Source organism: Mandrillus leucophaeus, unplaced genomic scaffold (assembly GCF_000951045.1).
Source record: "Mandrillus leucophaeus isolate KB7577 unplaced genomic scaffold, Mleu.le_1.0 Scaffold532, whole genome shotgun sequence".
Lineage (NCBI taxonomy): Eukaryota > Metazoa > Chordata > Mammalia > Primates > Cercopithecidae > Mandrillus > Mandrillus leucophaeus.
The window spans coordinates 869,467-893,698 of NW_012105720.1; the positions used below are offsets into that span (position 1 = coordinate 869,467).

The following is a 24,232-nucleotide window of genomic DNA, read 5'->3' on the forward strand; positions in this document are numbered from 1 at the left end:
TGGTCTCAATCTCCTGACCTTGTGATCCGCCCACCTCAGCCTCCCAAACTGCTGGGATTACAGGCGTGAGCCACTGCGCCTGGCCCAGAATAGTTATCTTAAAACAATAAAACAAGTTCAATATCTTTGCTTTCTTTTGTGTACTCAGGAAGGTGATAACAATGTATCTTCCTAAATTAAGAAGTATAGGAAATCTCTATTATCTTCTTAATCAGAACAAAGTTGCTGTCACCAAAGAAAAGTTTTTATCCTAAACGGAGCAAGGCTAGTGTGAAGCTATAGCTTGCTTATGGTGGCTAAGGAAGACTGCCCTATGACATAATCACAATGTCACCCTTAGAATTCCCTGAAAATGAGCCATTTAGACGTTACAAGTGGACCAGAATACATGCTCACATCTTCATCTCCTACTCTGAGCAGTGACTTGTTGGGTTCTTTTGGAGACTTTATTTTATATATGTACACATATAAAAGATCAGTTCCTATGACAATAAAATAACAAAACAGGAAAAATACAAATGAGCAATAAACAAGATAAAGAATGCAGAAGACAGGTAAGAAGTGAAAAACTGGAAGAAAAAAGAGAAGGGAAGTAAAGAAACAAAATAGCATGGAAGTGTAAAAGCAGAAGAAACAGATGACAGGAATAAGTAGCATATCAGTCTGGACAATCAATACAAATGATTTTAAACTTATGTTTGAAAAGATAAAGACCACAGACCTGCAGAAAACAAAAATCAAGCTATTTATTCTCTATAGAAAGTAAATCACAGTGACACCCAAGGATATAATTAATGACATGGGCAAATATACATGCAGGGAGAAAGTAGGGGTAGCAATATTGAAATTAGACAAAGTAGATCACAACAAATAACAGAAAAGTAAGTAATTTTATATTGATTGAAGGGGAGACTCCTCAAGTAAAGATACAATCATCACAAATCTCATACAGGATATGAACACTGAAATTTATAAAGTGAAAACTATTTGAAATATCTATAAGGAGAGGTAAACAAAAATACAATATTAGTTGAAGAATTTAAAACAGCCCCATTCCTTCAGCATTTCAAAGTCAATCAAAATGTGATGTGTATAAGAATTCTGAATGAGTCATTATATATGTGTGCATATATGCACACACACACATTTCAGTTCAATACCACTAGCAGCCAATAACAGAAGCTTGCATTACAAATCTATCTAGAAAATAAAAAAGACTCCTCTGAAAGTATTACAGGAAAACCTTCAAATTTTTCTGTTTTCAGACTTTTTTTCTACAAGAGACATGTATTACTTTAATAATTTTTTAAAAAAAGAAATAAAAGGTTGAAAGCAAGTTTGTGGCATACCCTTCATATGAACTTCCTATTTGCTTCATTTTACTTTTCTAAAACTTTATTTTCTCTTTGACTCATTTTTCTCACGATTTTAAGTTGCCACATTGAAAGCATCTTTTAAAATAATGGTACATTCTGCCTTGCACAAAGTCAATTATAAATAAATTAATGCATTAATAATATACTTACCTTTTCACATATATCATTTAGTGCTCCAGCTAAGACGCGGTATGCACTAGTTTTTCCTCCAAATGGTTCTCCAACAATCATGAAACCATGACGCACAATCATCATTTCATATACTTGAAGAATCTTCTCGGAAAAGAATGTGGTCATTTGCAAATTCATGGAGGCACAATTGTCTTTGATAGCTGCCAGCAAATCATTATAATCTGGTTTTGGTAATTTTACCCCAGGAAACAAATCCGAAGTAATTCCCTGATGATAGATGATTTCAAGGATTTACATTTTATATTTATATTAAGTACACATATTTTGTATTGATGGAAATAGGGCCATTAGATAATAATAGTGCAACAATTTTTTTAACAGCTGTATAGAGGAATAGTTCACATACACAAACCTGTATTTTTTTCTTTTTTTTTTTTAATTTTTAAATTGTGATCCTTAGATGTTTGTTTTGCGAACAGTTTTTGTTTTGGTTTCGTTTGTTTGAGACAGGGTCTGGCTCTGTCGCCCAGGCTGGAGTGCAGTGGCACGATCATGGCTCACTGCAGCCTCCACCTCCCACGCTCAAACCACATCCCACGTCAGCCTCCTGGGTAGCTGGGACTATAGGTGGCAGTATTTTAAAGTATAAAATTTCATAAGTAAAACTGTCAAAATAAATAACTAAGATAATTAACATATCCATCACTCCCCAAAAGTTTCCTGTAATCTTTTGTAATCCTCCTTCCCTCCTCTCCTTGTTGCCTCCTACCCCCATCCCCAGATTGCCACTGATCTGTTTTTGGTTACTGTTTTTATTTGCATTGTCTAGACTTTAATATAAATGAAATTAGACCACATGCATACTACTTTTTCCTTCTGGCTTCTTTCACATGGCACAAATATTTTGAGATTCATACATGTCACAGCAGGTATCAATAGTTTATTCTTTTTTTTTTTTTTTTTGCTGAGTGATATTTCATTGCAACAAAGTGCTACAGTTTTTAAATCCATTCACTTATTGACACACATTTTCATTGTTCCACTTTTAGGCTATTACAAATAAAGTGACTACAAACATTTGTGTATGACTTTGTATGAACAAATGCTTTCATTTCCCTTGGGCGAATACTGAGACATGGAATACCTGAATATGGTGGATAGGTGTTGAACATTTTAAGAAACTGCTTAACTGTTTTCTAAAGTGGTTGTACTATGTCATGTTCCTCCAGTCATGTATGAGTTCCAATATTAGGTATGATCCGTCTTAAATTTTAACCATGCTGTGTAGTGATATTTTGTTACGGTTTCAATTTGTGTTTTCCAGTGAGTAACTTCTTTACCTGTGCTTAGGCCAGATGTTTATATTTTTCCTGATCTGCAGCTTGTCTTTCATTTTCTTATGTGTCTTTCAAAGTTTTTTTTTTTTTTCCATTTTGTCAATATATTCTTTTATGGATTGTGTTGTTGGTATTGTACTTAAGTAATCTTTGTCTAACACAAAGTCACAAAGGTTTTCTGCTGGAAATTTTAGAGCTTGAGGTTTTACATTTAGTTTCATGTTATTTTTAAGTTAAAAAGTTGGACTCCTGACTTCTAGTTCAAAAATGGCAGCGTAGAAGCAAGTTGACTTCACTCCTCACCGCCACTTGAGAAACACTGCTTAATAAATATTTGCTGAATGAATATACAACTGCATGACAATACATCTAGTGAGGTATATATCCATATTCTGAAAATAAACATAGCTTTTACTCCTGGAAAATCTGTACAGTGCACTAGTACTAAACAAATTGAGGGAAAACTTTAGTGAGAAAATCTGAACTCTTCGCTTGTTGATTTGCTCCATAATGTATTTGCATGTCAACTCTAAATACTAAGTAAAGCTCTTTTCAGAATGATGAGACATGCATGGTTGCCATCAGTAGCTAATGACACTGGCCAGTACTAGCAACAGCATATCTTCTCCCCTTCCCCATGACATAACAGTATCTTCAGTGCTAGGAAAACTGGATAAGTATATGCAGAAGAATGAAACTAGATTCCTGTATCTGGAAATATGTAACATACTGCTAGCTAACTGCCTGAATTCCAAGACAGTGCAAGTTAGTCCAACATCTAACATTTAGGAGGAGCTCACTACCCCTCTGAGTTCTTCTACTTGGTATGGAGAAGAGGAAAAGAATGACACCAAAGGATATTATGAAAACTTTAATCATTATTCTAATACTTCCTCTCAATTACTCACAATCTTAAATTATAACAAGATTATTAAGCTTAGTTCTTATCATGAAAAACAATTTCATAAAAGTCATCTCATTCTTTTAAGGAAATTAAGCATATTTATCTATTTTATTTCTTCAGTCATTAGTTGAAAAAACATTTACTATTATTGATACTGTGCTAGGGATTCAGTGGTGTGTTAGACCAATTATTTTTCTTTACGGAGCCTACATTCTAGTGGAATGTAAAGCAAATATTTTGTAACTTTCGTGTGCTCATTATTTTCTGCAGTAACAAACTTAAAAATACTATTTTAAAATCCCAAGTTGTTGAAAGTTCTCAAAGTGACAAAGTTAGCTAAACACACTTCAAATAAAATATGGAATTATCTATGTTTCTCTGTACTGTGTCATTTTTTTCCATAGTGGGAGCTTCACAACCTTAGACATGTGATAAATACATTATTATGAGTTTTGATACATTGGGATAATGAATGTTCTTACCTCAAAGAGTGGTAAATCATGGGATAAAAATTTTGGCAGATTTACATCAATGATAGATCTAAGCAGCAAAATTTCTTCATTTTCATTTGGATATTTCAGCTAAAAAAAAACACACTCATGAGGATATCTGCATCTGCTAACAGCACCCAACCCCTTCATGTTCACATACACACAAACATACAGACCCTGTACTCAATTTAAACAAATGCAGCTCTTCTTTCATTATATTGAATTGTTATCCATTTTAGAAACTGACATTTAAACTTGTTGTATTTTTTTTTACTAGTTTATAATAAAAACCCAGGTTAAACTAACTACCTTTTCACAGATATGCTAAGAGGTACTAACATGAATTAAATATAGTTTGGCAGCTGCCATCCCTTGTATTGAGTAGAGCTTGCTTGTTCTCTACATGTATTCACCACTAGCAGTATATTGGTCAAATGAAAATTATTAAAAGTGGGCAATCATTTTGAAAAGATGCATTTAAATTTAAAACATATAAACATTCACTCATTTGCCCATACTTTGATGCCAAGTCCTTTTCTCTGAGTATAGCGTTAGGCACCATTTTTTTTTTCCAAAAGCCACATCAATAACACATCGTCTGCTCTATCTTGCTGTGTTCTGTTTTTGTTTTTTAAAGAGGTTACTGCTCTTCAAAGATACTTATAATACAATTTAAGTATATCAGCCTGATACATTTTTAATTTTTCTTCAATTTTATACACATTTCTTATCAACATCTTATTCAAAGTCAAAATTTCAGCATTTTATCTTTATTGAATCTTTCTTAAATATGAACTTAGTTTTCACAGAAAAAAAATTCCTTCTTTTTATGCTTATATATAATCAGTTTTCCCACCACACAGTTAGATGACATAGTAACAGTAATGTATCCAAGTGGCTTCAAAAAGGTTCAAGAAAAAGCAAACCGGCTCTGAGTAAGGAATGCAGCTCATCTGACAGAAGCGGAAGTGGAAGGGCAGGGGATGCTGCTGGCTGCACGCCCAGAATGCCACGTGTTAGCAAGTTCCACAGAGAGAGTGGAGAGGGCTGGTGTCACATGCTAAGTTAGTTTAATAAAGTGTGTTTAAGAAAACTCACATTAGATTCCAAAACATTTGTGGTGTACCCAAAGTTTACTACAAATCTGGCTGAACTCTGAACGTGTTACTCATACCTATGGTAATGTTCACATGAATTAACAAAAATCCAAACTCAGAATTATTTCTTCCACCTTTAATACATTATTCAACATCTCACTCCAAAGCTTCTCCTACCACCATGCATATAATTTTCCAGAACCCTCTCCCTTTTCTCTAGAATCTCTCTGCCTAATAAATGCCACGTTGCTACTTAATTAGCTGCAGCCTTACAAAGTGTGTGATGCTGGCAGTCAGAGTCAGTCTCTGAGTCTCGAGTTCTCCAATGACGGAGCATGTCCTGTTGATCTGGATTTTGTTTTTGGATCAATCTAACTGTACATAAATTATGAAGTGTCAGAAGTCTCTTTTGTTCTTTGAGAGGCTATTATTTTAAAGCAAATGCTTAAATTGTTTCTTGCTATAACAGAAACAAGCTTCAAAATATTCAGGCCAAAACATTCAACAAGTCTATATTAGCTTTGAAAAAGAATGATAGGATGTATTTGCAGGATTCCTTTGCTGCATAACTTTAATAGCTCAATTCCATAGTCAAGATTTCAGTGATGACATACACTAGGACAATGCATTATCCTTCCCATTATCTGACCACAATCTAATCCTGACATGCCAACTTAATACAAATTGTTGCCTCTAGTCCCTTTTATTTACTGCGAAAAACAATGACTTGAAGTTATGTCAGGCTAATGTGAAATAGAATATCACCACTCTACATCAGAATTCTTGATAACGTTATTATGGAAGATAAAAATGCATCCTATTGTTCTTAATCACATAGGATATAATTTAAAATCTGTATCTTCTACAAATCATGAATGTGAAAAATTTGAAGCTCCAAGGTCACATTTTGCATTTTGCTATTAACTAAGCCTATCTTGATTTCATAAAGAACTAACTAATGTACAGTTATATTTCATGGTTCTACAGTATACTCTCAATGAAAAGTCAACCAAAGCTTAAAGTATTTGGGCTTTCATATATTACAGTTACAATTTAGACTATTTTGAAGGTAAACATCATACTGCAAATCTATTACTGCTAGTCCACAGTTGGCTGCAATTGTGTAATTATAGTAAGTGACAATATTTAGAGTCTTTTGTGTGTATTTATTATACATATTTCATTTAATGCTATATTTGTTTACACATTTATATAGACTGAGAGCATTCAAAACATTTCTCAGGAGTAAGCAATTTTATTCCTTGGTGGTATCTCATTCATGAAACAGAACTCAAATCACTAAGAATTACATGTGTAAGGTTTTACAAATCATTATAAAATTTCTTTTTTCATGTGTACAAGATAATATATTTTTGGTGTAATAATTGATTTTTTGTCAATCAATTAATGAAACCAACAAGTTATTGGAACTCTGTGAAGATCCATTAGGCTGGAAATTTACAAATAGGAAATTTACAAGTAAGAAATATTTGTGTTCTCTACCTTCAGATTCCCAGCAGCAGTAAGAACTGACTTCACGGCTCTCATTCCATAGTCGTAGTGATGTTGAGATGACAACTGTTCTGAACACAGGCGATACGTAGCCACAATTTTTACTGACAGTGGCCGAGCAGTGACAAACCCACAGGAGTACAGGACTATTTCAGCAATCATGGCATAGTCAGGCACCATCATTGCTACTGTGCGAAAGAGAGCCTATGGGTATGTAGAAAAGTTACTTTTAAAAGGATCATCGTAAAATAAGCTAGGCCCAGAAAGATAAATACCACATGTTCTCACTAATATGTGGAAGCTAACAAAGTTTGTCTCCTAAAAGTAGAGAGTAAAATAGTGGTAACTAGAGGCTGGGAAAGGTGAGGTGGGGCAATAGGGAGAGGCTGGTTAACAAATGCAAAATTTCAGGTACATAAAGGAAATAAATTCTAGTGTACTGTAGCACTGTGGGGTGATTATAGTTAAAAATAATTTATTCTATATTTTTAAATAGCTAAAAGAGAAGAATTTGAATGTTTCCAACACAAAGAAATAAATATTTGAGGTGATAGATACACTATACCCTGATTTGATCATTACACATCATTTACATGCATCAAAATATCACTCTCTACTCAATAAATACACAATTATTATATGTCAATTAAGAATAATTTTAAAAAGCAAAAATGTGTAAAGAGTTTACAAAATTAAAAAGACCACTGTAAAGATAATCATGCTCTTTATTTCATAATGTTATGACTTTATACCTTTTCTACAATAGCTTTACATTTTAATGTTCATAATCCATTAATAATAATGTATTGTAGTCTTGAAATTTGCTGAGAGAGCAGACCTTAAATGTTAAGATCTACTTAACAGAAAGAAAATAGAAAAAGTATATACATGAGGTGGTGGGTAAGTTGATTGGCTTGATTAGGGGTATTGTTACACAATGTATATGTATAGCAAAACATTGCATTGTATACCTTAAATATGTATGATGTTTATTCGTCAATCATACCTCAATAAAAACATCATTGACCTGGAAGTTTAAAAAGTAAACAAATAAACAGACAAATTCCTGGCTTCTAAAAATATAAAATAAAATAAATTTTAATGTTCAAATCATATAGATAAAAAGCAACTTAAAAAATCAAATTTCTGTTGTGGTTATATAATAAATATATCATTAGCTTTTTGTATCAATTCTCTTTCGCCTAAGTGTTCAATTTCAATTTCAAATACATTATATTCTTCATGGGAAGCAACATGTTACAGAACCTCAGACTCTCCCAGGATGTTCAAATTTGGGTTTCTCATCTGGGCTGCTGAGTGTCCCCCTGTTGGGAAAGTGGGCTTCAAGCAAGGCTCTACGGGGATCTACTTAATTGTATAATCTAGGGTTTACCAGATTATGTTAGTGTTAGATAAATGATCCATTTTGAGATATTTTAAACTTTTTTGAATCTGAAGTCACAATGTCAGTCATTCAGCAAGCATAATAAAGGAAAGAAAACTGGAAATAAGTAACAGATAATTATTAATAGAGATAAAACAATTTTACAAATTGTAAAGATAACTTTTTCTCATGATATTTAAAATACTGAGATTATATGATGTTATATGATGGTAAGTAAACAGAACCTCAGTATTTAAAATACTGAGCTTATATGATGTTATATGATGGTAAGTAAAAGAATACATAAGAATTTAGGTGTAGAATATTAGTGAGTATGAGGACTCATTTCAACAGCTTATGTATTAAAACATGACTTGCTTGTACAAAATATGGAAAACAATAATATTCTAAGGGAAAAAGAAGTTATTCTAGTGAATGACAATCGTAGTCAGTTCATAAATACATTCTGGGAATTAGTTGAATTACCAAAAACTCAAGGTAGAAAGAAAATAAGAACATCTTGCTTAAATGATCTGTTATAACTCTTCTAAGTTGAGAACAATTCGAAAATTTGTATCAAGTAAGATCCTTCTAATGTGTTGTGTTAATTACTAGCTAGAGGCTATAGTGCTGCTATTTTATCAATAAGGTTACCATTAAAGAATGGAAAGAATAAAATGTTTTAAAAATTTGAGCAAATAACTTGAAATGAAAATGCTTAAGCAAGTGTTCGAACCACTACACACATGAGGAAAAAAAGAGCACGAGAATTGCTATACACTTGGTATCTCTTTTAAGGGGTAGGTTCTCAACAACGACTTTTTTAAAGAATAAAAGAGAGAATGACTGAATTAACGAATCAGTCAGCCAGTCAACAGGGTTAGGGTGATAAAGTTTTTCTACAATAGCCCAAATTACTACTAGTTTGAGGTCAACATTCAGGACTGTGTGTTATAGGTTTCCCTTTGACCACCCTAGTTACTTCACAAATATCCTATTCACCTCTTAGCACTGTTAGTCTTATGGTTGTGGAAAATGATGAAGCAGACATATTTCTAATTAGCAGAACAAAAAATAAAGTGAAGTTGAAAGGAGCTGGGCACATTCCTCAGCCCCGGGCTAAAACTCCCTGAGCCCAGTACAAACACATCCCATCCTCCCATCCCACCACACATCGCCATATATCTCTAAAACTCCCTGAGCCCAGTACAAACACATCCCATCCTCCCATCCCACCACATATCGCCATATATCTCTCAAACTCCCTGAGCCCAGTACAAACACCACCTGGAAAGTCTCCGATAAGGAGACAGCCATTCAAGGTTTTACTGAAAGCTCGGGAACCAAAAGAATTCCTTTGTTCCCCTGTAACTCTCGGGCTATAAAAAGCAAACGCTCGCATTGTTCGGGGCCCTCTTGTATATTGTGGAATGGAGGGACCAGGTTCGAACTTGTAGTAAAGATCCTTGCCGCTTGGCTTTGACTCTGGACTCTGGTGGTCTTCTTTGGGGAACAAACAATCTGGGCATAACAAAGTAAAGAAGTGTCAAGGGGTATCATGATATTCCATTTATTAGGAGTCCTCTACCAACGATTAAACAATGATACTTAACACAATGAAAAGCATCCTGATTGAAATATTTTTTAAGCCTAAACCAGTGATTCCCAAACAGGTTGTGCAGCACACAGATATACTGTGGTTTGATTTTGGATGTACCAGAAATAATCTGTTGGTAATAGCAGTAAGCTTGAAGATAATTTAGTGCTTTGTTAAAAAAATTAAATTGGATTCTAGCTTAACCAGTGACATAGTTTGTTGAGTGTGAAAACAAAGAGGGTACAGATCCAGGTAACATGCCAAGACTTGAGTAAATTCCAGTGCATGTAATCGATGTGAACATAATCTTCATGTTTATCTCAACAAAAACAAATGATCAAGAATAGCTGTTCTACTGCTTCTGCTCTACTGGTGGAAGAAGGAGGGTAGTACATAAGGAAATATGTATACTTTCTGGAGCATGCTTTCAAAAGACTACATATTGGTACAATAGAAAAAAATTCAAGCAATAACTTTTTACCATTTATTTTTAAGAAATTGCAAATCGATTTTAAAAATATTTTGATCTGTTCAGGAACAAGCTTGATTTTAGTTGAATGAAATGGAGGATTTAGGATGTACCTTGTTTTTTTCTCCTCAATACTATTAGTGTTTCATCCTACATATACTCTGAAAAGCTATGTATCACTTCATTGGCTTTGTGACACTAGGAGATCTAGAATGTGTCTATTTTACCGTGGCTTCTAGCAAACTATTCTACACTTGATCTTAGCCAAAAGGCCGAGAAGCGATCTAGCAAACTATTCTAAAATGATCATTGACTACTGATTCTTCAGAATAGTTTAAATCTAAAATATAGCTTCCCTAAAGTGAAGATGTATTTAAGAAACTGCTTTATTATGCAGATTGTCTAAATGTAACAGGATGTCAAAATGGGACTCTTTCCGCATGATATGACACATCAGTTACTACAGTGAGTATGATCTTCTCAACATACAAAATTTACAAAGGAAATGTCTACAACCTCGAACCCTCTCATCTACTTGTAGATGACAAAATATTTGAGAGAGGAAGGAGTTGTGAAAATATTTCTTTTGAAGGGAGCTGTCGTTATGCTCTGAGTTCCCACAACCCTCCTCACTACACCCAAGTTCTGTGAGAGCTTGGTAGATATTCCTGCATTTTGGGAGATATGGACTGGTGCCTGACTCCTGTCTGAAAAAGGATAGTGACCTGTGGTAGCAGGATTAATACCCAGGGGTTGTTGGGAAAAGGATTTATGAGTGGTACACAACAAAGAAGGCCCACACTGAAGCTCTGTAAGTCCTGCCCTACATACCTCCCGGCAGAGTGAGAGCTCTCCAACAGTGAAGTTTACATGGAGTCGACCACAGAGATCCAGGCAGAGATAAGGCAATGACAACTGGAGAAACAGAATCCATCACTCAAGCCTCAGGAATTACAAGTAGACTCCTCCTAATGGAAGAGTCCCTGAAGAACCCACGGACATGCACATTATAGGATTCAGCTATAAACCTCAGCCAAGTCCAGGGACTTCACCCAGAAGGTCAGATCTGAATTGTATATATATTTAGTGTTCACTGCTAATTTAAAGGATGAGCATTAATTTGTCAGACAGTAAAGTGGCGGCCTAGCGGAGCACTTGAGAGAGAAAACAGCATGTAGAAAGGCAAGGGATCTTCAGAGGCTAGTGAGGCCCAGTGCAACAGACAGAGGCAGGGAAATGGCAGGATAGATGTAACTGAGTCCTCATGCCAAGGCTCTTATAGATTGTACTAAGAAATCTGAACTTTAGTCCACAGACAAAAAGGAGCCCAGAAGTTTTTTAAAGTTGAAGATTATATGATTCGATTTCTTTTGACAGACAACACTGGTAGCACTGTGATGGGGAATTCATTAGAGTGAATTTCAATAGAGAAGAAATTGATGCCAAGTCAACTATTGCAATGAGACACATGGGAGAAGAAAGAAGGCAGGGAGCAGCAAGGTGTGGCAAGGGGACCAGGTCGGTGCAGCAGGGATTGTAGGAGTTGTGTGAAATGGAAACCCTGGGCTTGGTGACTGACTGAACCACCAGGTGAAGAAGATGGAGTTTTTGAGAATGATTCTGAAGACTGGTAATGATACTTTCTGGGCCCCATCAGGCTTTTATTATTTTTTAAGGAATATGCAACTCTTTCATTTCAGACTTGTTAGGTATTTGGTATTTCCATATATACTTGAAAACAGATGCACTGTAGAAGCTTGAACCAACAAGGCTGCACAATAGGAGAAGCTATCAGAATTGAGAACAGCTTTTGGCCTCATGTAGAAGGAAAATACATTATCCCCGAGAACTACCAGGTAAATATGTTAGCACTATTTCAACCTGCACAGTAAATAAAACTGTGGAAAGGTCTGCAGAGGGCATTAACAAATTCAACCAATAATGGCTCCCAGCTTTCTATAACAAGTTACTCAGAGATTTTTGCTTTTCCTACCTTTGCAAATTTATGTATTCAGATTGATCCTACCAAATAAAAGAGCAACATAGTGAACAAATAAAAGAACTGCAACAACAACAAAAACCTTTCCAAAAGAAAATGCCAAATAAAACTTGTAAAATGCTTCCTAGATAGAAGAGGATTTGCCGTTTTTCATTTGTTAATCATGCCTTCCTTCACTGAGGCAAAATACTAAAACATAAGACTTAACATATAAAGGGGCATGAAATGGAAATACAAAAACACTTGGCAGCAATTAGTCATATCAAGTCTTTCTGGTGGAAAAGAAAAACTGCTCATTTAGTCTGGGAAGTTGTCAGTCTAAGCATGTGAAGTGTGGAAGTAATATAGGATATAGTCAGGAGATCTGGTTTTGGATCCACAATTACTATTGCATTATTCTTCAACACTGCTGTCTGTATATGTGCCATACATATGCAATTCATCAGAAAAGGATATAAAATTGTTAACCAAAATATGGGGAAAATATTTTACTAATAATCAAATAAAATGCTGTTTGTTTTTTTTTTTTAAGTCTGGTCAATTCAAGAAAGTGTTTTGTTCTTTTTCATTAAAAAATTAATGCTGGGTGTCAATGAAAATTGAGAATTGATACGGGATGAAAATCACTTCAACCTGTCTTGAAGTACAATTTAGCAGCAAATACCTTGGTCCTATGACTCCATCTAAAGAAATATTTCAAAATAGAGAAAAGCCTTTAGTAAAAACTACTCATCGTGATATTATTTATAACGCAGGAAAACTGAAAGCAAACTGAATGTCCAAAAGTAAGCTACAGTTCGGTAAATGTATTAATAGTTTGAATTATGCTTATAAAGATGGGAACATGTTCATGTTATAATATTAACATGAAAAAAACCCACCCAGCATACACAATAGTGTGCTTCCAGCATTGTAAAAAGGCATTTAAATTAGGGGGACACAATATATAGTAAGCAGTAGAATGGGTACCCCATTAGTAGTTTTCTATATTTTGTAGTTTTTCACAGTTAGCACTATTTTAAAAATAAATATTTTGGGAATTGTTCCTGGTGTGGATATTTACTCTGTAAAGATGCTCAAAGCTTTAAAAATCGCTTTCTAAAACAATTTTCTAAAATATTATAACTAAAACAAAATATTTTACATAAACTCGAGGATAGCATATTCTTTCTTTTCACACACACACAAACACAGACACACACACACACTTTTAAAATATTTTATTTTATTTTATTTTTAAGAGACAAAGTCTCACTATGCCCAGGCTGGTCTGAAACACCTGAGCTCAAGTGAGCCTCCCACCACCTCATCCTCCCAAAGTGCTAGGATGATAGGCGTGAGCCACCACACCCGGCCCTTTTCATACACTAACTTTGTAAATTATAGAGAAGAAACAGATTATATAGTAACTCCTTCCATACCTTCAGGTTATCTGGCAGTTCTGATCGCCCAGCATACCCAGGGTTCATTGTTATAAAGACAGCACATGTGGGGTCAAGTTTTAGTTCAGTTCCTTCAAACATCAGTATATCAGTACCTGCATTAATACCTGTAGGTAATCAGGAATTAAAGGACTTAGTAACACCACATATAAACATGAGCTGTGCCATTCATTACCTCTCATATTTCTTTTATTTTCACATAATGCAAAGACAAACTAGTCCATTACCTCTTTGGATAGTAAGAATTTGTTGAGCAACCACAGAGAGTACTTCCAAATCAATTCTGTTAAACTCATCAAAGCAAGCCCAGGCTCCACACGATAACAGTCCCTATGAGAAAAGAGTAATGAAAATTTTTGACTTTATCTGATTCAATATTTCATTGAAATGTTGTATTTTCACCTGATCTTTTCTAGGATTTAATATCCTGTCAAGGAAATTGCTTATTCGCCTTTATCTTTAAAGACAGCTGATTTTTTCATTACCAATTCATTATACTGCATGAATAAAAGAGTTTGATCAATTGGAAAATTTTCCAATTAACATTTTTCTCCTTTCTGCATTTTTTTTTAGCATTTAGACATACACCTATAATCTCAAAGCCTTTCCTGCTTTTTATTTACAAGTTGATTTTATTTGCTTACTCCACATGGATTTTATAGCATAGGTTATAATAACCATTTAAATAAGATGACTTCTGTTGCGAATGAGACTGCCTTGTGGTTTGAGCACCTTAATAGCCAACTACCATAGTTTAAGGCCCTGGTTGACAGTCCTAACCCACAGCTACCTCACAGATATGTACTATTTTATCATAAGGAAAAACTGGAAAACCAAGCATAAGTAGTTTCATCTGAATTCAGATTTACTTTTAAAAACATCAAACGATTCAACAAATATGTACTGAACATATATTTTATAGATTTTGTGTGTGTGCACGCAAGCACACACGTGCATGTGTTACATCAAGTACATTGTATGTGCCAACCGTGACTCATAGCACTTTGTTTGTATCTTTTATGCAAGGACACTTTTAAGGCTATACCATATGAGATGTTAAATAATTAGCACAAAGCCACACAGATTATAGCAGCTGACCTTGGATTTTTACACATTTCATTCTTCTGAACCACACCGGATTGTACACGACTTCTATGCATGTCAAAGAATAGTACATTCTCATTAGTTGGAGAAGACTCTATAAATGACTTTGACCTCTTATGCATGACAACAAATCACAGAGAATAGAATGCTTTGGAAGTCATATTCAAGCGTTATATAAATTTTGAGAGTCTTGATAATAAAAATCATGCCTTTCTAATATTCTACCCCCATTATCCAGCACAATCCCAACACAAAGAAGCTATTTACAAATACTTACAAATAAGCAAATTTAATATTAATAAGTTTATGACTCTAAATAAAATAATTAAGATAGTCATTACATAGATTCAAAAACTGAGCAATATGCACCAACATTTCTTTAGACATTTAAGAATGCAATGGCTATTCAAATTGCATGTAGAATTCTTTAGTTTTGTTATTTTTTCTTTTATATATCTATTTTTATTTGTACAAATTTATGGAGTATGTGTGCGATTTTGTTACATGCATAGATTGCATAGCGACTAAGTCACTATGCAATCTGGTATCCATCACTTGAATAACATACACTGGCATCATACCATTTTGCTTTCCATACCATTTTATGGTATCCATCACGTGTATAACATACACTGCATCTATGAAGTAATCTCTCATCACACACCTCTCCCACCTTCTCATCCTTCAATTTCTATCATTCTACTCTCTACACAGCCATGTGTTCAGATTTCTTAGCACCCACTTACGAGTGAGAACATGGGATATTTGACTTTCTGTGCCTGGCTTGTTTCATTTAAGATAATGACTTCTAGTTCCATCCAGGTTGCTGCAAAAGACATGATTTCATTATTTTTTATGGCTGAATAGTATTTCATTGTATAGATGTAATCCATTTTCTTTATCCATTTCTCCACTGAAGGACACTTAGTTTGATTCCGTATCTTTGCTATTGGGAATAGTGCTCATTTCAACGAAGGTGTAAATCATTACAAAGAATGAATTAAAATGTTAGTTGGTCATTTAAATGTTTTCTTGATATTTTATTAATTACAATTTTGAGCTTTTAAACGTTCTAATTCTAATTGTTTCAGTATCACAAATGTAGAATAATCAAACTCCAGATCAGTCATATTCTAGCCAGGAACAGTTTACAGCATGAGTTAGGGGTGGTATATTCTATTTTGCTAGTTTTTAAATCTTTTTTAAAGTTGACTTTTTCTGGAGAAAATTTGGAAAAGTAAATATTCCAGAATCTTTATTTTATTTATTTATTTATTTTTGGAAAATCACTCCTTTGTCTTTATTAAAGAAACTTAGAAAGAGACCAGACCAGCCAATCAAGGGGTGAGGTACTGGCCAGGAAGGTGGAGTGGGGCTCAGGCCCTGGGGATTTCAAGTGCAGACCAATGGCCTGGGAGGGGCCAAGGAGACCAGATTCTGGCAGCAGCTAAGGAGGTGCCCAAGGGCACTTTCAGGCACTGGGGCCATCAGCTGGTTCTGTGGGCAGGGGTGGGGGTTGGGATGCAGGGTAGTTCGGGCTGGCCTGGAATCTCTCTGAGTCCACCCTGCCTTGTCTACCTAGATCATCCACTGGTCCTGATCCTGCTCGTTGCCTTCCATGTCCACCTCATTGACCTCTCCGTCATCAGGCCACTCATTGTAGTCATTCATCTCGTCCATGTCCTGCATGTCCTCATCATCCTCTGAGTCCTCTTCACTATCCTCATCGTCTTCATCATCCTCTTCTTCCTCGTCATCATAGTGCTCTGAGGCTGGCTTGCCAAGAGGAACCAGGTTGTTGTCTTTCTCTGCCATGCTTTGGAGCCAGGCCTGATGCTGCTGTTCCTGCTGCTGCAGCTCTGTCTCTTCCACACAGGGTCGATCCAGATTAAACCACAGTGTCTCAGTCACATGAGGGAAGAGTGAGGGGAACAAAGTGGACATGGCTCCTAGATAGCTGTTTGACCTTGGCTGAGTCACTTAACCTCTCTGGGCCTCAATGTCTTCATCGCGCCGGGAGGCTGCAGCCGGCGGTGACCCGGAAGCGCTTCACTCAGCCTGAGTGGAAGAACCCCTCCAGAATCTTTAAAATGTGCTTTGCATATACATGGACGCAAAGAAAAGAACAATGGACACTGGGTCCCATTTGAGGGTGGAGGGTGGGAGGAGGGTGAGGATTGAAAAACTACCTATTGGCTATTATGATGATTATCTGGGTGACAAAATTATCTGCACACCAGATAAACTCTCGCAACACACAATCTGCCCATGTAACAAACCTGCACCTGTACCCCTGGAATCTAAAATAAAAATTGGAAATAAAAATAAAATAAAATGTGCTTTGAAAAATTACAGAAAAATATAAATAAATATATAATTTCCAATGGATCATTTTGTGTTCAGTTGTGTCACCTAACATTTTAAGGAATGACAGGCTATAGCCACAAGCTGCTGAAATGATCAGATGTTTACAGGTTTATAGGCAGGGACTTGGTATCTCTAATTCCACCTTTTGAAGCTCATGGACTGACAAGAGTAAGAATCTAACTTAGAATTAAAAAAAAGTAATACACTGATTTGATCTTTATAAATTATTAAATTATCACATGTAACCTGAAAATATGTACATCTATAATGCATAAATAAAAATAAATTTTTAAAAAGAAAAACAAATAATAAAACTTAAGATTTCAAGTTCACTGAAATGATTGATTAGAATATGTCTATAAAAGTAAATTACTGACTCTAAATAACGTCTCAATAACAAGATCGACAGGTTAAAGATGTCTTTAGAATCCCACAACCTTTACACGATGCAATCATTCTCAAACTCTTATCTGCTCCAATGTATTTAAGGGACACCACTTACTCCAACCAGTAATAATGATTTGTTACAGTAGGGACTGGAGAGGGAAGTAGAGCTTCTCTGCAAATAGGGTTTGGCTATAACCTTACTTCCTTTAAGAATTATTGAGATAGTGCTTCAATTTTTACTTTTACTTAAGTTACAGTAAACCTTTTACTTGTATTCAATTATGTTGCATCATAAATAGCCATCTCTGATCAGTTATCCTGTTGTAAAGAAATGAGGAGTTCCCTTTTGCGGCCATCACCGAAGCGGGAGCGGCCAAAATGAAGTTTAATCCCTTTGTGACTTCCAACCGAAGCAAGAATCGCAAAAGGCATTTCAATGCACCTTCCCACATTCGCAGGAAGATTATGTCTTCCCCTCTTTCCAAAGAGCTGAGACAGAAGTACAATGTGCGATCCATGCCCATCCGAAAGGATGATGAAGTTCAGGTTGTACGAGGACACTATAAAGGTCAGCAAATTGGCAAAGTAGTCCAGGTTTACAGGAAGAAGAATGTTATCAACATTGAACGGGTGCAGCGGGAAAAGGCTAATGGCACAACTGTCCACGCAGGCATTCACCCCAGCAAGGTGGTTATCACTAGGCTAAAACTGCATAAAGACCGCAAAAAGATCCTTGAACGGAAAGCCAAATCTCGCCAAGTAGGAAAGGAAAAGGGCAAATACAAGGAAGAAACAATTGAGAAGATGCAGGAATAAAGTAATCTTATATAAAAGCTTTGATTAAAACTTGAAACAAAGAAAAAAAAAAAAAAAGAACTGAGGAGTTAATTCAAACCTTAAAGAATTTTCCCAAAGCCAAATAATCCAACCCATCAGAGCAGTTGAAAACAACACATTGTTTGGCTACAGCTTTTGCCAAATCCTTGGTAGTTTCAGTCTTCCCAGTGCCAGCTGGACCCTCAGGTGCTCCTCCAAGGTGCAAATGAAGGGCTCCAAATAAGGTTCTGAAACATATGAAATAGACATTCTTTGTAGAATAATGTGATTTTTTTCCATGCACATGCCAAGAAGAGAAAAAGGTTACATTGAGAACCAAACCTCCAACTTCCTCTTTGATTTCTTCCTTCCCAGTAACCTCTGAAAATCTCTCATAGTTCATTACTTTGTCTGTTATTATATTTTATTTCTGAATAGCTACATATATGCCACATTGAGAACAAATTCACTTTTGAAATTTAATGTTGACTTCTGGCCAACACGAGAATTCAGCTGACCTTGAATCCCCCAATTCTCCAACTATAAGCACATGGAAATATTACAGAAAAGAAAACAAATAATAATTTAAAACATATGGCCAGTTTTGAAAGAATGAAAAGAAAATTACCAATGAAGAAGGAATGCAAAGCTGGAGAATTAGACATTAAAAGATTGTTTCGGGATCGGTATATAAATAAATGCGTATATTTATGCTCAGATAGAAACAGAAAATAAACCCTCAGAAGTGAGCAACGTGGGGAGCTGGCATGGATCCACCTGTATAAATCTAGAAGTCTTGAAAGGCTGCCTTGTCTCTAAATGGAAACTAAAATCACTCCAGCAACTTACCGGAGAGAGACAAACAAGAGTCAATTATGCAAGAGACAAGGAAGCCTACCCTTTATGCAGGGCCTGATGAAAAGCTTGTATCGTTCGTGCAGGGAAAAAGAGGTCCAAGTTTCTACTAGTCATGGGTACATTAATCCAAAATGATAACATTTTGTTCTGAACCAGAAAAAACTCTAGAGTCCTCCTCAGAGATAAATATGAAACTGCTCCTTATGGACACCTCCACAGGTGACAACATGCAAGCCTGGGGAAACAATCACTATTAAAACGAGCTCACAGTTCAAACAGGAGAGAGAGATCAGAATTAGGAGACAGACTTGCTGTGGCAAAAGCAGATGGACAAAGAGTGTTATTATATAAATGGCGTCCTACCCTCTGTGGTATTCTGGTGGTCTGTTAAATGAGATTTTAAATATAAAGCAACAGACACCAAAAAATTGTGAGAGAAAAACAGAAGCCAATTTTATAAATGAGACAATTTGAAACTCTAGCAATAAAAATATAATTTAAAAACTCAATGAATAAGTTAAATAGCAGAATAAACATAAAGAAACAGAAAATTATGCACTAAAAATTACTCAAAGAGATACAGAGACTGAATGTAAGCAAAGTTAAGAGAAATAGGAGGAAGAAAATGGGGAAGAAGCAAAATTTAAACAGCAATGGCTGATAATTTTTCAGAATTCAAGAAAAACATGAATGGAAAAAGGCCCAAATAGGATAAATAAAAACTAATCTACATCTAGTAACATTACAGTGAACATCAACAATAAAGAGAAATCTTAAAAACTATAACAGAGAAAAGAAAATTACCTACAAAAGAATAACGGGGACTTAGCAGCAGTAGCAATGGATGCCAGGAGAAGAACGAGTTTTAAGGGCTGAGGGAACACTGTTCATCTACACTTCTATACCTAGCTAATCTGTCATTTAATAATTGAGCAAAGACACACAAGGAAGCATTTTTAGACAAAGACTGATAGAGCTCATTACTTGCAAAGCCTCCCTGGAACAATTACTAGAAGACATTGCCTAGTAAGGGGAAGAAAATTAAAACAAAAGTAAGGCAAAGCAAGAAGCACTGGTGAGTAAAGAAAATGATAAAACATTTTTGGTAAACCTGTATATTAATAGTAAAAAATATGTAACACTCTATTTAATAGGGTTCTTTCTTGGAATTTTGACTAAAGCCCCAAGCTGAGAACAGTAAGTACCAGCTCATCTTATCTTATAGATGGTGAAGTTGGTTTGGAACATTAGCATATAAAAATTAGATAAGAAGACCATAAGTGAGTGATCAGGAGTGAGGACTTCTTTAGAAAGAATCATTTGTGTGTTGTGTTTTTTACCTCTCTCTGTATGGTGGAAGAAAGAGCAGCACTTTCCCTCTCCCAAGCTAACTGAGGGGCCTTTGAGACTACTCAGAAAGCTCGACGCCCCATCCACCCCCTGAATTTTCTAGAGCACAGAAACTGAGTGCTGACTCACAACCAAAAACATTTCAAGCTGAAAAGATGCCTGCAGCTTCTCCTGATGGCAGAATGGGAAAAAAGAAACAGAGAGATGTGTTCCCACTGCTGGCAAAACAAACGTGTGTCTATCACCGGGCCAGGTCCAGATCCCAAGAGCCAGATTTCAGTCACACTGAATGGGACTCTATGCAGGAGGCCCATCTGAGACAGGAGAAAATCCCCAAAAGAGGGTCTGCGTGTGGTGAGCCTCAGAGGCTGAAGCAAAAGCCACCTGCGGCCAGCCCGAGAAGGCATTTTCCAAAAGTGGGAGAATCCAGTCACTTCAGGGGCTTTAAGGAACCCGCATAAACATCCCTTGGAAGATCCGGCACATCTGGGCTTGTGCCATCACCAAGACATCACTAAACAGCCAAGAGATAGTTGTCACACAAGACACTTGTCACATATAAACCTAGTTCTCTGTTTCTGTTTTCTCCCCTTCAACCTCTAATACTGGGCGAAGCAAAAATAAGCTATTGAGAGACGGAACCAAGGATAGGGATAAAAATAGCTAAAAACTGACCACATCTATTTTCCAAATTCAGGCTCTCAGCCTGAGTCAGACTTGAGCTGAGGGAGAAGGAAGCTTTAAATTGGATGGGAGCTATTATTAATTTTGATATTAGATGTAAGTGGACTTTTATTATTTTAAAAAATGATATTTATAATTAATATTTTAGAGTGACCAGAAAAGCTAGGGAATCTACCCTAGATTTCATTCAGGAATGAGAAATATTTATATAATAGAGCAACTTTAAAAGAACAGTAATAAGAAAGAATAAAATTGCTTTCTGCTTGCATCCTAAAACTGGTTTATTCAATAGACTATTTAAAATGACTAATTTTCAGGAAAGAAATTTAAAAACAAAGTTTAATTTAGTATTTGACAATAATTTGGAATATAAGAGATAGGAACCTGAAGTTAAAGTAAAGACATTTTATTATTCAGAAAGAGAATAGAGATATTTATTAACTTTAGGCTTTATTAAGCGAAACAGGCATTCGTTAAATGTAAGATAACCTTTAAGAGAATAGAAACAGCACCCTATATCATAGCCCATATCATATCCCATGTTATATCCATATCAAATGAGATAAATTAATAAAGAAAACTCAATCACATTACAGGCGTGCACCACCATGACCCACTAATTTTTGTATTTTTAGTAGAGACAGGTTTTCACCATGTTGGCCAGGCTGGTCTCAAACCCCTAACCTCAGGTGATCCTAACCTCAGTCTTCCATAGTGCTGGGTTTACAGGTGTAAGCCACCATACCTGGCCAAAACATTGACAATTCTAATCATTCTCTAGGAAACAATATAATTTAAAACTGCTTTTCAGTTTATGGATATTCAATACATTTTATTAAATACCTGCTTTATGCCAGGAAATGAGTTGGTGCTGGGGGGAGAGAAAAAAATAGGACACAATCTTTGTAGTCTATGAAAAGACTACAATAAAGAATATCAGATATATCAAATATATTTTCAATCCATTATGATGAGTGCTATGACAGAAGAAGATACATGCTTCTTCTGTCTCAGTGATGCTTCTTCTGAAGATACATGCTTCTTCATTCTCAGTGACGAGAATCACTGAGGACAGATTCTTAATGTAGGGAATGTCAGAGAAAAGCTACCCATAAAAGGTGATGTTCCAAAGGATTAAGTAGGAGTTAGTTGTATTTTTTGAGGAACAAAAGAAAGGGAGAGAACTTGCCAGGAAAACGAGAGGCTGTGTGCACAGGTAGTGAGTGAAGAAGTAGAATGGTATGCATAAGAAAGAGTCTGGTGTTACTGGAATATTGAGTTCAATAGACAGATTATATTGCACCTCATATGCTATATTAGAACTTAAAAAACTTAAAAAATTGGGAAGATATTAAGCAGCTAATAGGATGGTGCTATTAGAGCCAGGAGAAGAAAACAGTGTTGAGCAGAATCTTTCTATCCTTCCTCTCTTCTTGACTATATCAACCATATGAAGGAAACTTATACCAAAACTTCTAATTTCTCTCTCCATCCATATTGTACTTAGGAGGTCAATTCCTGACATGAGTGGTACCCTGTTTAAGCAGTGGTTGGAGTCACTGTGTGGCTCTCATTCCCCATCTACAACTGGATGAATTGGACCCACTATACTTGGATTCAGCTCTTCAGCCATATGGAAAGCAAGCTTAGCTTTAAGGAGCAGGAAATAGCCATCTTCAAGCTAGGCTACATTCTTCGATCCAGATTATACATGAGAGCTCTGAATTGAGGATCAGATAATTGCTCAGCCACTTACAAACTAAGACTTTATTTTTCATTACTTTAGCTCTTTAGGTGCTCTGAAAGGAAGAAAAATGTAGATTCCAAATTCCTAACACATATTTAAGAAACATTTCTAAAATAAAATCAGATATTTGACAAAGGAACAAAGGCAATTTTATGGAGAACAGATAGTCTTTTCAACAAATGGTGGTGAAACAACTGGAAAAAGTGAATCTAAACACAAAATAATTCAAAATGGATCACAGACTTAAATGTAAAACTTAAAACTGTACAAGTTTAACAGGTATATGATCTCCTAGGGACATTCAGCTGGTAAGGGAAGCACACCTCAAGTAAGCATGGGTACAACTCCAGTAAATGCACTGCACAGGCTCCCCTCCCAAGTGCTGGCAGGCCACTTGCACAGGTGGACAGCCCACTCCAAGAGAAGAATCATGGGAGAAAGAACACAAGACCACAGAGGCACGTCAAGTCAGAAGGTCAAACCGTGCACCTGTCTTTCAAGTTGCCCACTTGGCCCTCTTCCAAGTGTACTTTCCTTCCTCTTGTTTCTGCTCTAGAGCTTTTAAATAAACTTTTACTCCTGTTCTAAAACTTGCCTCAGTTTCTCTTTCTGCCTTATGCCCTTCCATCAAATTCTTTCTTCTGAGGAGGCAGGAATTGAGGTTGCTTCAGACCTGCGTGGATTCACCACCAGTAACATGGTGTCTTTATAATGGCTCACTACAGCCTCAACTCCTGGGCTCAAGTGATCCTCCTGCCTCAGCCTTCAATGTAGCTAGGACTAAAGGTGTGCACCACCATACTTGGCCATTTTTGTTTTGTTTTGTTTGTTAGTTAATTTTTTGTAGAGATGGGAGTTTTGCTATGTTGCCCAGACTGGTCTTGAATTCTTGGTGTCAAGTGATCCTCCTCCTTTGGCCTCCCAAAGTGCTGGGATTATAGGTGTGAGCTACTGCACTCAGTCAAAAGATAGTATTTAGACAATAAAAACACAAGCTACATACTGGAAGGAAATATTTGCAGAAATGCGTATCAGATAAAGGACTTGTATTCAAAACATACAAAGAACACTTAAAACTTGACAAAAGAAAAATAACCCAATTACAAAATGGACAAAAGATCTGAACAAACACCTCACCAAAAGAGATATCCATATAAAAATAAGCATATGAAAAGATGC

At 35.8% G+C, this 24,232-nt stretch overlaps 2 protein-coding genes and 1 pseudogene across 4 annotated transcripts in view; 1 reads left to right on the plus strand and 2 right to left on the minus strand.

Annotated features, from left to right (window-relative positions):
• DNAH7 (dynein, axonemal, heavy chain 7) overlaps positions 1-24,232 on the minus strand; it is a 384,437-nt gene that overhangs the window by 174,511 nt on the left and 185,694 nt on the right. For both annotated transcript variants that reach the window (XM_011997181.1, XM_011997180.1), the window contains exons 25-30: positions 18,494-18,662; positions 13,968-14,070; positions 13,720-13,847; positions 6,841-7,053; positions 4,232-4,330; positions 1,527-1,775 (exon numbers count right to left, since the gene is read on the minus strand). In XM_011997181.1, coding sequence (XP_011852571.1) covers positions 1,527-1,775; positions 4,232-4,330; positions 6,841-7,053; positions 13,720-13,847; positions 13,968-14,070; positions 18,494-18,662 — 961 coding nt within the window. The remainder of the gene's footprint in view (positions 1-1,526; positions 1,776-4,231; positions 4,331-6,840; positions 7,054-13,719; positions 13,848-13,967; positions 14,071-18,493; positions 18,663-24,232) is intronic.
• On the minus strand, positions 16,120-16,894 carry LOC105551779 (annotated as a pseudogene). The gene has a single exon (XR_001007898.1). The product of XR_001007898.1 is annotated as an anaphase-promoting complex subunit 15 pseudogene (transcript).
• LOC105551778 (60S ribosomal protein L26-like) lies at positions 17,944-18,466 on the plus strand. The gene has a single exon (XM_011997179.1). It carries the CDS (start codon positions 17,977-17,979, stop codon positions 18,412-18,414), a length of 438 nt encoding a protein of 145 aa, XP_011852569.1. The 5' UTR covers positions 17,944-17,976; the 3' UTR covers positions 18,415-18,466.

Bases quoted from the DNA above. Each gene is read 5' to 3' on its own strand.
- LOC105551778 (XM_011997179.1), top strand. From the start codon at position 17,977: ATGAAGTTTAATCCCTTTGTGACTTCCAACCGAAGCAAGAATCGCAAA.